This window comes from Prinia subflava, chromosome 6 (assembly GCF_021018805.1).
Source record: "Prinia subflava isolate CZ2003 ecotype Zambia chromosome 6, Cam_Psub_1.2, whole genome shotgun sequence".
NCBI classification, from domain to species: domain Eukaryota; kingdom Metazoa; phylum Chordata; class Aves; order Passeriformes; family Cisticolidae; genus Prinia; species Prinia subflava.
Window position 1 is genome coordinate 10,023,503 of NC_086252.1, and position 12,856 is coordinate 10,036,358.

Sequence of the window (12,856 nt, forward strand, 5' to 3'; positions counted from 1 at the left end):
CTTCAAGATTCTCAGTTCACTAAGCAGTATTTTTTTTGTATTCTTGAAGAATTCCCTTTGCCTTAGCACTCCTCATCCTAGTATACTTATTTTTGGGGGCAAGAGGAGAAGAAACTAAATTCCTATAACATGTCCCAAAGGGTGGAGTCATACAGTGCTGACCAGTCTTATTTTCTTGAAGGTGCTGATGGTTAAGAGTGCATGATGCCTTGGGCAGGCTGACCTGGAACAGAGACTGGACAGAGCTAGAGAATAAAGCAGATATTTATTGAAGGGCCTTTAAAGGTACACCTTGGGCAGGACAAGAGCCTGGCCAGGGCTACACCCAGGGTGGACCCAAAATGGTCACAAAATGGACAAACAGTCACAAGGGCTGACACTTTTACAAGTTTTGGTCCTTTTGCATATTGGGGTTTAATTCTTCAATTACAGCTTTGGGTTGTAAAGTCCCATCCTTCTTGTTTTCTCTCTTTAGTCCACTATTTTTTTGGGCCTGAAACTTGTACTTGTTGTCCTTGGTCTCCAGCAGGAAAAGGATTTGTTTTGTCTCCCTGCTTTGTGAAGAGAGCTGAGTGACACTGAGTGTGAGGCTCAGAACTGCACCCCTAGGCACAGAATCTGAAAAACATGAAAGCTAAAACTAAAGGCATCATTTCCCCCCCTTAGAGGCTTGACAAGGTCTTTTCCTTGTTGAGTCTCTACTCTAAATATCTACTAATAATAGGTATTCAATAACAGATAAGTATCTAACAGTAGTAAACAACTAACAATAACAAACCTCTGACAACAGAAAAATATCTAATAGCAGTAAACATCTAACAGCAGGAAAGACTTAAGGCATCATGCAGGTGTCAGCTGAATCTGTATGTGCTGAGGGGAGGAGCCTTGCAGAGAGCTTGGACCCTTGGGTCTCTGTCAGTGAACCGCGTGAGGGACCCCACCATCATGTCTGGTCCTGCTTCACAGCGAGATGACAAGCCTTGATTTTTACAGACCCCAGTTTTTTAGTTTTTAACCTCAGCCTGTGGTCGCCAGCCACCCCTCGAGGTGAGTAAACAAAGTATCTTTTTTGTTGTCGCCCTAGGGAAGTTTACCAGGAGAGGGAGCTCGGACACAGCGACGGAGATGGAGGGGCTGAGCGCCCGGCACTCGCACTCCCACCACACGCTGGTCTCCGAGCTGCCGGACCCCTCCAACAGCCACGGGGACAACACAGTCAAGGAAGGTAAATCTGAGACACAGCACACACCTTTCACTGAAAATCGACCAAAAAAAGTGCAAGGAAGCGGTACTGTTTCTGTGTGTGAGCATGTGACTAATGATTTTTCCTTTTTTGTGTCCCTATCTCTTGAGGTACTATGAAGCAAAATGTTTCAAACCATTCATGTTTGTCTGGCATGGTTGTTAAAACAAGTGGCCATGAGCAGGGAGAAGGCATGGTTTGGGGTTTTCTTGCCTTACCACAACACAACATAAAAGTGTGAACAGAAACTTGGTATGGCTGTCTTTAATGGTTTCACAGGGAATTTTGTGGTATTTAACGCCTCTATGCAGTAAACAGCTGCTGGATTTTGCTGGAAATCAAAGGTTTTGTATTTAATTCTCTTTATTCATTTGGAGGCCTGGCTTGAAATTTACTCAAAGTCCCCCTGAGGCCCCTGTGTCTTGGAGGCCTCTGGAGAAATGGCAATACCAGTGTGACAGCAATGGCAGAGATAATGGGTGGCACTCGTGATGAGGAAGACTCCTTATCTCTGCCTGGGCTGAACATAGGGGCTTAAGGGACAGGGACAATGGCACCAGGCCCTGCCTGGTGCAGCGAGCACATCTGGGCACATCTGGTCTGTGGCTGCCCTGCCTTCCTGGGTGGGTGCATGATGGGTGTGGAGTCTGCAAGTGGAGAGGAATGAGGACCTGGTTCTGATGCCTTGGGAAGGCTGACCTGGACCAGAGACTGGACAGAGCTAGAAAATAAAGCAGATATTTATTGAAGGGCTTTTAGGGTACACCTTGGGCAGGACAGGGCCTGGCCAGGGCTACACACAAGGTGCACCCAAAATGGGCACAAAATGGATGAAGAGTCACAAGGTTTTTTTACTTTAACTGGTGTGATGAAATTCTCCCAATTGATGCAACTTGGAAAGCTGTTTCAGGTTTGTGCTGTGGTTCCACTACCTTCACCCCTGCCTTTCAGCTGCAGGCTCCTTTCTCTTTGCCTTGCAAGAGCACTGCTGCTTTTAAGATGAGGCACTGGGCTAATGCAGGGAGAAAAATCCTTTTGGATGAGATTTAGAATGTCTGAGTTGCCTGAACTACTTGACTGCCCATTTAACTGAGATCAGCTTAAGCTGCCAGAGAACTGAACTCCTAGAACAAGTTTGGGGTTGTTCTAATTTACACTGCCTTAAAAGAAGAAATGAGTTCAGCTTTGATCGCTGTACACATGATAGGAATTAGGAACTTGTGGTTTTTTTGGCATTGCAAACCACTTTAGGAGCTGCTCCCTCAGTGTTCCACTCCCCAGCTGCAGAGGTGGAAGTTCACAGGTAGCTTTTCCTCCCCGCAGTGCGCTCCCAGATCTCCACCATCACCGTGGCCACCTTCAACACCACGCTGGCCTCGTTCAATGTGGGCTACGCCGATTTCTTCAGCGAGCACATGAGGAAGCTTTGCAACCAGGTGCCCATCCCCGAGCTGCCCCACGAGCCACTGGCGTGTGCCAACCTCCCGCGGAGCCTGACGGACTCCTGCATCAATTACAGCTGCCTGGAGGACACGGATCACATGGATGGCACCAACAGCTTTGTCCACAAGAATGGCATGCTGGATCTCTCGGTAAATGGCCAGGAACGAGGAAAGCCGGGTCCCTCTTCTGTCACTGTAGCTGTACCATTGAGATCAGGGGTTTGATGGGCTTTGCCTCCACCTCTTTAGCTGACTTCTCTCAGCAGTCCATAAAGGTCAGTCAGATACGTTTGTGCATATCCTAAAAGTCTCCTCTGAGAAACTGCAACTCCTGTTACTCCTTGCAAGGAGCGCATGTGCATGTGGAATGCACACATCCAATCTTCAGTGGTATTTTGTAATGGCTGTGTTCCTGGGGCATGCACCAATTTCCCTATAAAATAGTGTAGGACTGAGTAGCACCTTTCTTCTAGCACCTTAAACCTCACTTTTTCTGCTTTCCCCTTAATGGTTTGCCAGCTCTTGGTGCACTAAAGCAGTGTTCTCAGGCTCACAGATGTTATCTCATGGTTTCCTTTTCAGCCTGACTGTGCCCAGCCTGTGGTTTCTTGTCTGACATCCAGATCATAGGCTTTTGGTATTTAGGGTTGTGTATTATTTATTCAGAGTTTGTACTGCACCTGCTGTAATGGATCTCTGGAATCTAGAATTTCCAGGCACCAAGTGTTGCCAGGAGAGAAAGCAATTCTGGCTTTAAATACGATGTTTGGCTCTCTCAGGTGGTCCTGAAGGCTGTTTACCTGGTCCTGAACCACGACATCAGCTCCCGGATTTGTGATGTGGCACTGAACATCGTGGAGTGTTTGCTGCAGCTCGGTGTGGTGCCCTGTGTGGAGAAAGTGCGGAGGAAGAGTGAGAACAAGGAAAACGAGGCCCCTGAAAAGAGACCAAGTGAAGGATCCTTCCAGTTTAAAGGGGCTGCTTCTGGTTCAGCTTGTGGGTTTGGGCCACCTCCAATTAGTGGAGCTGGAGATGGAGAAGAAGAAGGAGGTGGTGGAGGAGGCGGAGGTGGAGGAGGTGATGAAGGTGGAGGAGGAGGAGGGCCATATGAGAAGAATGACAAAAAACAAGAAAAGGTGTGTCTTGCTTCTCACATTATACAATTCCAGATGTACTGTGATGTCTGTCAGGATTGAGTATGCATGTATGTGTGCCACTGCCCTTCTGTTTTGCCCTGGTGCTCACTTGGGGTTCTACTGAGGAAACATGATTAGCAAATCAAGCTGTGTAACTACTCCAGGGAAGCAGCTGCCAAAAATGGGGTTTGTGAGCCTGGCACAGACATTTCCAATGCCTTGTCAAAGTGTTTGAAACCCTCAATCACAATGATTTTTTTTTCAGGTTTATTATTGATAACTTGTAAAGGAAAAATGGAACCCAGTGTGTGAGCACAGTTTCTTTTATTTGATTACTGGAAGTCATAAATTTTTCAGTATTGCTATGAGAATTGGACGAGAGATGTTGCATTGCTGACATCTGAAATTACAACTTACAGTAGTATAATATCTTAAGACATTTTAAAATAAGATGCTTGGTTTTCTACTCAGCCAAGCCAACTCTCCGTTTTTCAGGGTTAATTTTTTAAATAAGTTCTGAATAATATTCATAGCAGCATGTAGAGACTTCACATTTTTAGCATAACTTTTTGATGGGAGCTGCAAGGGAGGGGGCTGGTCTCCAAACCTGAAATATAATTGGAGCGAACACTTCAAGAGTAACGAGTCAGTAATGGAGTGTCTGAGATGAGAAAGGGAAAGCAGTTTGTGAAAAGTGAAATGCTAACAGAACGCCAGTGGTGGTGGCAGGGCTACACACTGTCTTTCCCTGTGTGACCCTCAGGATGAAGGCCCATCTGTCAGCACCCATAGGCTGGCCCTCACAATGCTCATCAAAATTGTGAAGTCCTTGGGCTGTGCCTATGGCTGTGGAGAAGGACACCGAGGGCTCTCTGGAGACCGCCTGAGACTCCAGGTATTCCGGGAGAATGTAAGAGAATTAAAGCTCATTCAAGTGTTCCCCCGTGTTCTCTTGACGTCAGCTGCTGAGATGCTGCCTGCCCCCTCTGTAGCTTTCCCTGTATTGACAGTAAATGTGTTGCTTTTTGGCCCCAGCTCACAGACTGTGTTGCAGCCCAGCCGAAGCAGAGTTTCAGCTTTAGTGTTGCCTTCCAGTCCCTGGGGCTCTGTAAGAGCACACCTGGGGCCCAGGGTGCTTCTGACCACCCCAGCAGAAGGGCTGGGACAATACATGGGAGCAAATTCCATGTGTGAGCTGGTGTTAGTCATTTTTCACAGGAGATTACCCCAAAAGAATAAGCTATTTGCAAGAGGTGCAGCTACCTTGGGCTGCCTGTGTAAATCCAGAGGTCTGAGGTGTAAGTATGTCCACCTTTCCTAATGGTGATTATGACTGACTGCTGCTGGGCTGCTCCATCAGCTCCTGATAGTTGGAGTGCACTGTATTTGCACTGTACTTGTTCTATTGTTCTGCAAGGAAGTAAAAGACTCACTCGTGCCCTTCTGAAGGATTTGGTGGGTCATCACTGTTGATTCCTAACATTTTGTTCAGCCCAGTGAAGACAGTGGAAATTGCCCAGAATGCAGCCCAGACATCAGATTGAATCCAGAAGAGTTTGTCTCCTTGAGATCAGTCCATCTCCCTGTTAAATGGGAGCCTTTCAAAGGCCTTCTCAGTGCATGCCTCCTCCTCACCTTGTGTGCTTGCAGAAGGGAGCATTTTTCATTACTATACTGAGAATTTACTAATCCCACGGGATGCATGTGAACCAGATTGCTCTCCATGCTTTGGTTAGCTTGAGCCATGCCCACAGAGCTGTAATGAGGTTCTGGGCTCTGAGGCTGATTTCTCAGCGAGGTGGATTGGCTGCTCTGTGTCCTCCCAGTGTTCTTGTGCTAGCCAGACTTCCAGGTACTGCAGGAGTGCACACAAGTGGGCAGGATGGTGTGAGGAGGGTGCCAGTAGCAGCAGTAGAAAGGTTGTGCACAGAGTTGAACAGGCACCATATTCATCACAACATCAGTTAGACTCTTCCGTTGGAGCTGAGCCAGTAAAACATGTAAACCTATGCATAACATTAAACATAAATACACATGTCTCTTGGAACTAAGGTTCTTATCAGGCCCATTGAATTGAGGAAAATATTTTCCTACGTGTGTAAGTCTGCTGCATTTTCTGTGTGTTTGTCTGGCCAAACTTCTTTGCATGCACCATTTGTGTTGACTGTGTGGACAATCATGTCTGAGTTTAGTGGGAAGTTGTAGCTAACAGGAGAGTTCCTATTTCCTATAGAGATGCTATTTTAGATTCTTTTAACTCCAGGCTGCATGAGGTCCCAGTGGGATGGATAGTTTTGTGATAAGAAGTTGACAATTAATAGCTTTTAAGTAAAAGGTTAGTGTTTTGTATGATGTGAATTGGTCATTGGGTACAGGTGTTTTCAGGGGGTTGGATCTGAGCTGGAGGGTGAAAATCAGATGCCTGTGGCTAAGGCCCTGTTCCACCAAGGCACTGAGCATTGACAGAGGTGGTACATTGCCAGTTCATTCACATCCAGTGAGATTTTGGGGTTGGACGGAGGAAGAGAGCACTTGTGATAACAGCTCGTGGTGGCTCTATCAGCACCTTACACAGTGGCCCCGTACTGGTGCACTCTTCTGTGCTGAATTTCTTGTTGGCTGCAGAGGTGAACCTGTCTTGTTGTGGGACCATTCAGAGGCAGCAGAGCCCTGGCCAAGTGCAGAATTACTTTGCTCTTGCTAGCAAAGCTTGAGCCCATACTGTGATGTGATGTGAAGTGATGTGATGGCCGCTCTTGCAGGCGCAGAACTGCCTCACAAAGCTGTACAAACTGGACAAGATGCAGTTCCGGCAGACCGTGAGGGATTACGTGAACAAGGACTCTCTCAATAACGTGGTGGATTTCCTGCACGCCTTGCTGGGGTTCTGCATGGAGCCCGTCACTGACAGTGAGTGTACCTGAAACTGGCACTTCTGTGTTCTGAAACTGTGCCCTCAGAAAGCAGCCACGTTCTTGTGCTTCACAAGCTACAAGATGTGATGCGCTGTTCTCAGAATGTATAAACCTGAGCGAGTGGGGGCCAAGGGAGTGGGACCACTTTGGATCTCACCACCCAGTGATCTTGCCTCAGGATCTTGTAGCACACAGTGCGCTGAAATTGAGGGGCTCCCTTTGATTCATGCTCCTGTTCATGGCTCTTCACAGAAGAGATTTTCACTAAATGATGCCTCAGGCAGGAAGTTTTCTGCTCCATGACACACCAAGGCACCAGGTGGAGTGTTTAATACCTGGTTTGTTCTGAATGGAGATATAATTGAGCTTTAAAACCCTCTGTGGTGCCTCGGAGGAGGCAGTGAACAGCAAGAACGGCTTTAATGAACGAGAATATGGACACACAGATGCACATGCCTGCAGCTGCAAATGTGCATGCATGTGTGTGTAAGGGGCTTTGGGGAGGTTTTTTTAAGTTAGGAAGATTGTGTTCTAATGTGTGCTGTTTTAGAACAATCAAACATTTATGCTTGGTCACTGCATGGAACAATTGTTAAGAATGGCTGCCTACAGAGTAGGAATGGCTCCTCTGAAACACTCAGGGAGCCTGACTAATTAATTAGCCTATCTTTGATGCCAGGAATTTCAGAGAAAAGCATCAAAGAATATTATACAGCCAATTTTCATGAGGAAGATTCCCATATGACATTTTCCTAAGTATTCATCAATAATTGACTGGCTTATTCTTTAAAGCATGGCAGCTCACGCAGCTCTTGAAAGTCTTTTCTATCTTCTCAGGAAACTGGGATGTTTTTTGAAATTCATGTAAATGTGTAATTCTTTCTGAGTCTTCCTGAGAGCTTGGTGTCCTTGTGCACCTTCCAAGGAAAGCACTGTCGTAGTTCAGAAGATTTTCATTGCATGGGTGTTGTCACTTTTCTGCTTAATCATACATCCCTTATCCCTTAGAATGGTAACTAGAAAAGCTGGAGTTATTGTTCGAATTTTAAGTCTTATTCTGCACTTCTTTAAATGAGAGGTGTGGATTAAGCAAAGCTAGAATTGTCCTGATAATTTCAATCCTTTTTCATAATACAGCTATTTCTGGGAAGCTTTCTTACGTACAATTTGTTTTACCCCTTTTTCTTCTGCTATACTTTTGTGGGGTGGGATTGTGAGCACTGAGCATAGGATGTTAGGTATGTCCTTGTCTCATGTATCATAGTCCCTTTACGTGTGTCTTTAAGCCCTCTCTTTTAAACTGTTCCCAACACGATGGTTTGCTTATGCTGGAATTTTACAGATAAAGCTGGATTTGGGAATAACTTCACCACAGTGGACAACAAGTCTACAGCCCAAAGCGTAGAGGGCATTATTGTGAGTGCCATGTTCAAGTCACTGATCACTCGCTGTGCATCCACCACACATGAGCTCCACAGCCCAGAAAACCTGGTAAGCACCTGAGACCATGGTAACAAAGTTACTTTTTCACTGGGGTGTCAGGAGTGAGACTTTACAATGGATAATTCATTCAGTTTTGCCAAATCCTTGTAGCAACTGATGCAGTCGCAGCTGAAAAATTGTATAAACACGATGTCCTTTATGTACCCCTGGCGTTGAACCTGGGAACTTACACAGGAAAAAAGTTGTGCAGTCTGAATGAAAACTTCTTCTCTGTTCAAGCAGTTTCTGTGTTGTTCCAAATGGATAAGTGGCATAGTTCATGAATCCCTGGAGGGATTAATGAGCAAGAAGAGCAGCGGCGTTGTGGTTTGTGTCAGCGGTAGCGTGGCCAGCAGGTGCAGGGCAGTGAGTGTCGCCCGTACTGGGCACCAGTGAAGCTGCAGCTCAGAATCTGGGTCTGTTCTGGGCCACTCGCTCAAGGAGGACACTGAGGGTGCTGCAGCATGTCCAGAGAAGGGAAATGGGGCTGGGAAAGGTCTGGAGCACGTGTCTTATGAGGAGCAGCTGAGGGAAACAGAGGTGCTTTCCAGAGCAGTCAGTAGACTGGGTGGCATGGCTGCTCTTCTTCCAAATTGTACTCCAGCAGCTAGTCTCAGAAATCAGGATTTTTCAAGAAACATTCTTGTATTCCATCCTTACAGCAGAGCTGTAGAGACCCTGAAGTCCAGCTAAAGGGGCAGTAGGGCTCTATGAGGTGAAGGGGTTAGGAGAAGGAAAACCACATTAACAGCTTAAACCAGCAGAGTTGTCTACCTGTGTCCAAATCCTAAGTTCTTATGGATATTCCTCCTTTGGAATGTTTCTCATGAGAGATTATTTGGTGGCATACAGCAGAACATGCCCCGTGATTGGACCTAGATTAGGAGCACCAAGTGTAAATTTTTCTTATAAATTGTGTATCTTTCTAGACCAAATTTTAGTATGTAAGGTGACACTTACCCTAAGGGTAACACTGTTGATTGTGCCTGTATGGAGAGTACAGCATGTAAGAGCACGTGTGCAGATCTGTTGTTGTTTTGTCATTCTTTAAAGTCCATCTTGTGGTCAATATCTTACTTTTTAAAAAAGCCTTAATCAGGATACAGATGCAATTATAAGCTTGTTGGGTTTCTTTTTTTGTTGCTGTTTTCCTTTGCTTCTTGCTGGAAATTGTCAGAATAATCCAGGGTTTCAGGAAAGCTCACAGATCAAAAATCAAGCCCTGTAACACCATTCCCTCCATCCCCTTGCCCTCAGGTACAGAGGTGGTTGGCACATCACAGATGTGTCTGAATGTTCACAACTGAAAAGGGCCTTGAGTGTAGGAGGTAGGATGAGGAATGAGTGAGTCATTCTTCTCTCTTCATATGATGTGAAACTCTAGAATAATGAAAAAAAAAATCCCAAGACACCCACTGGTTCTGAAAAAAACATGCAATTGTTTGTACTCCACATCCTCTCACATCCCTCTGAGATATTTTGTGCCTTTTAAGTTTGTGGTCTAGGTGAATGATATAAAACAAACTTTAAGTTATCTTTGTAGCTCCCTCATTTCTCATGTGTCTTAGCCTCTGATACCTCTCCATGTGCTGTATCCCATTGCAGATCATGTTCCATAATAATGCTCCTCCTTGTCTGCTTCTCCTGAGTGCACTATGAGTTTCCAAAACGCACAAACCACATACCTGCAGAGTAGATCACAACAGAGCCAGAGGAGAAGTAATGGCCTGGTGAAGTTCCTCAGGAAGCACTGACTCTCGCTGCCTCTTGAGGAGCTGCAGACTGAATTTGTTCCATTTGTTCTTTCTCGCTGTCTTGCTGCTCAGGGCCTGTACTGCGACATCCGGCAGCTGGTGCAGTTCATCAAGGAGGCTCACGGGAACGTGTTTCGCAGGGTGGCACTCAGCGCCCTCCTGGACAGTGCCGAGAAGCTAATACCGGGAAAAAAGACTGAGGAGGCAGAGCAGGAGCCAAAACCTGCTGCCAGCAAAAGGTGGGTGTCAGGAGGGAGACGGCAGATGGCTGACTTGTGTATGACTCTACGACCGTGAGTGCTGAACACAAATGTAGGAAGTCCAAGGGATGGTTTTATCCTTGTAGCATGTCAGTTCTTGGTGTACAGACTTGTGCTGTGGCAGCAGCCTCCTTGAAAATTTAATGATCTGAGAATGCAACAAATCGGCAGAGGAAAGCATTGGCAGTCTCATATGAGAGACATAAGAGAATGGTGCCATGGTAACGCTGGCATAAATAAGGAAAGGTTAACAGAACTAAGAAGCATAGCATCACTCCCAAAACACTCTGTGGATGTACTTTTTAATATGCATCCTTTGGGATGTGTACCTGTTTTTCTGACAGGTAAACCCTGCTATGTAAAACAAGTCCCAGAAGAAATCTAATACTGACATGCTTCTTTAGCAAAAAGAAATTTCCTCTGGTGCTTTGAGGAATTTGTCTTATTAAAATGTTGGGAAGAAGGATTAAGAAAGTTGAAAAAGTCCTGAAAACCTTGGCTTTGCTGCTAATAGCTGATGTCTCTTTTGGGAATAATATGTATTTAGAGACAGTAAGTTGCTAAGGAGAGGGTTCGTCTCTAAAGCTGCTTTGCAGGTTTCCATATCCAGTTGTGTGTGACGAGCATGAGCTGGGCCATCCGTTTCCTCTGGCTGATGGTTTCTCTGGCTGTGTGTGCAGGTCCGAGGCAGGGAGTGTCATCATTGACAAGGGGCAGGCCTCGGCTGCCCCCGACGAGTGCCGCAGTTATGTCTCGAGCCGCCCGATGCAGACTCCAGAGCAGTGAGTAAACGTGGGATTGCTCCGTGTGCCAGTGCCAGCAGCTTCCCTCTGGGGTTAGGACACATGGACAGGGGGCAGACTTAGGTGTTTGGAGGGTACAACAAACTGTTAGAGTCTACACAGGAGCGACTGCAAACTGCAGGGTAATGCCTGTTTCAATTGCAATGGTTTTCAATTTCAGTGGTAGTGGTAATTTCAGTGGCAATAGTTTTCAGTTTCAATGGTAGTAGTACTACCTGTTTTCAATGGCAATGGTAGTTTCAATGGCAATAGTTTTCAGTTTCAGTGGCAGTGGTAATGCCTGTTTCAATGGCAATGGTAATTTCAGTGGTAGTGGTACTGCCTGTTTTCAATGGCAATGGTAGTTTCAATGGCAATAGTTTTCAGTTTCAGTGATAGTGGCAATGCCTGTTTCAACGGCAATGGTTTTCACTTTCAATGGCAATGGTTTTCAATTTCAGTGGTAGCGGTACTGCCTGTTTTCAGTGGCAATGGTAATTTCAATGGCAATGGTTTTCAATTTCAGTGGTAGCAGTACTGCCTGTTTTCAGTGGCAATGGTAATTTCAATGGCAATGGTTTTCAATTTCAGTGGTAGCGGTACTGCCTGTTTTCAGTGGCAATGGTAATTTCAATGGCAATAGTTTTCAATTTCAGTGGCAGGGTAATGCCTGTTTCAATGGCAGTGGTAATTTCAGTGGCAGTGGTACTGTCTGTTTTCAATGGCAATGGTAATTTCAATGGCAATGGTTTTCAATTTCAGTGGCAGTGGTAATGCCTGTTTTCTGCTGGACCCCATGCTGGTTTTGATAGGGAAACAGCACAGATTTTTCAGGTGACAGTAGATTTGTCAGTATTGTGTACCACACTGCCGTAGTGGTGAATAGCATGTTAATTCCTCAGAGATTTAACCACAGCTGTTCTCCAAGCTTTGTTTGTACTCCTGGGTGATGAGTTTATTAATTTTCAACTTCCAAGTTGTTGCTAAGGGTCATTAATGTTTCAGTGAGAGCCAGCCCATTCCTGACCTGCCTTGGGCACGTAGTCTCCAAAGATCGCTATGGTTCCCTTTTCAGCACAGGGAATCAACCTGCTGTTGGCATTGTACAACTGAAATCTGTGTCCAAAGAATTCTGCCACTTACTATTGAGTTAAACAATACTCTTAAGAATTTTAGAAAATTCTACAAACGGCCACCGTTCCCTAAGTAATTCTGGGCAAGTCACTTAACTCCTCTGAGCATGTGTCTGTCTTGTTAAAGAGCTTTGAGAGCCACTGCATGAAGACATTGCTTGCACAGAGGCCCAGAGCTCTACATCCCGTGTTCTCCTGCCTTAATTGAGCCCACAGAGCCTCACTGTGTCTGAGACAGCAAGGACAACACAAAGCCTTTTACTGCTGGATTGCGGGAAGTTGTTCCTCTCTGAGCCCTGCCATAGCCATGGGACATCTCAAGAATATAGTAAAAAATGTTGTCCCAGTTCCAGTGCTGAATGAGAAAGTTCAGGAATGGCTGTCATGATGTCCATGAAGCTCTCTGGTACAAATGCTTGTAGAAATTACTAATGTGGTCTTATAAATGTAGCTCATTTTGACATAAAGAGGGTGGTTTCCTTTCATATGTAGAAACTAAAAATGGGAATGACCTGCTCAATGGATGTTATGAGTGGAGAGGAGAGCTCAAGTCCTGCCTTTGACTCAGATTCCTGGCAGTCACTCTTTTTAGGGGTGACCTGCACCCCAGAGCACTCTCACTTCTCAGGTTCTTAGTAAGGGCCAGTTAGGTCTATTGCATGAATTACTTATTTAATAGACACAAACTTAACTGTTCATAACAGATTGC

At 45.6% G+C, this 12,856-nt stretch overlaps 1 protein-coding gene across 3 annotated transcripts in view; it reads left to right on the top strand.

The window, feature by feature from the left end:
• The window catches only part of UNC80 (unc-80 homolog, NALCN channel complex subunit), a 119,469-nt gene that overhangs the window by 24,649 nt on the left and 81,964 nt on the right, over positions 1 to 12,856 (top strand). For 2 of the 3 annotated variants that reach the window (XM_063400155.1, XM_063400154.1), the window contains exons 11-18: positions 1,085 to 1,225; positions 2,567 to 2,835; positions 3,465 to 3,821; positions 4,585 to 4,731; positions 6,584 to 6,731; positions 8,079 to 8,227; positions 10,045 to 10,211; positions 10,913 to 11,014. In XM_063400155.1, coding sequence (XP_063256225.1) covers positions 1,085 to 1,225; positions 2,567 to 2,835; positions 3,465 to 3,821; positions 4,585 to 4,731; positions 6,584 to 6,731; positions 8,079 to 8,227; positions 10,045 to 10,211; positions 10,913 to 11,014 — 1,480 coding nt within the window. The remainder of the gene's footprint in view (positions 1 to 1,084; positions 1,226 to 2,566; positions 2,836 to 3,464; positions 3,822 to 4,584; positions 4,732 to 6,583; positions 6,732 to 8,078; positions 8,228 to 10,044; positions 10,212 to 10,912; positions 11,015 to 12,856) is intronic. The other variant, XM_063400156.1, reaches the window with a different exon arrangement.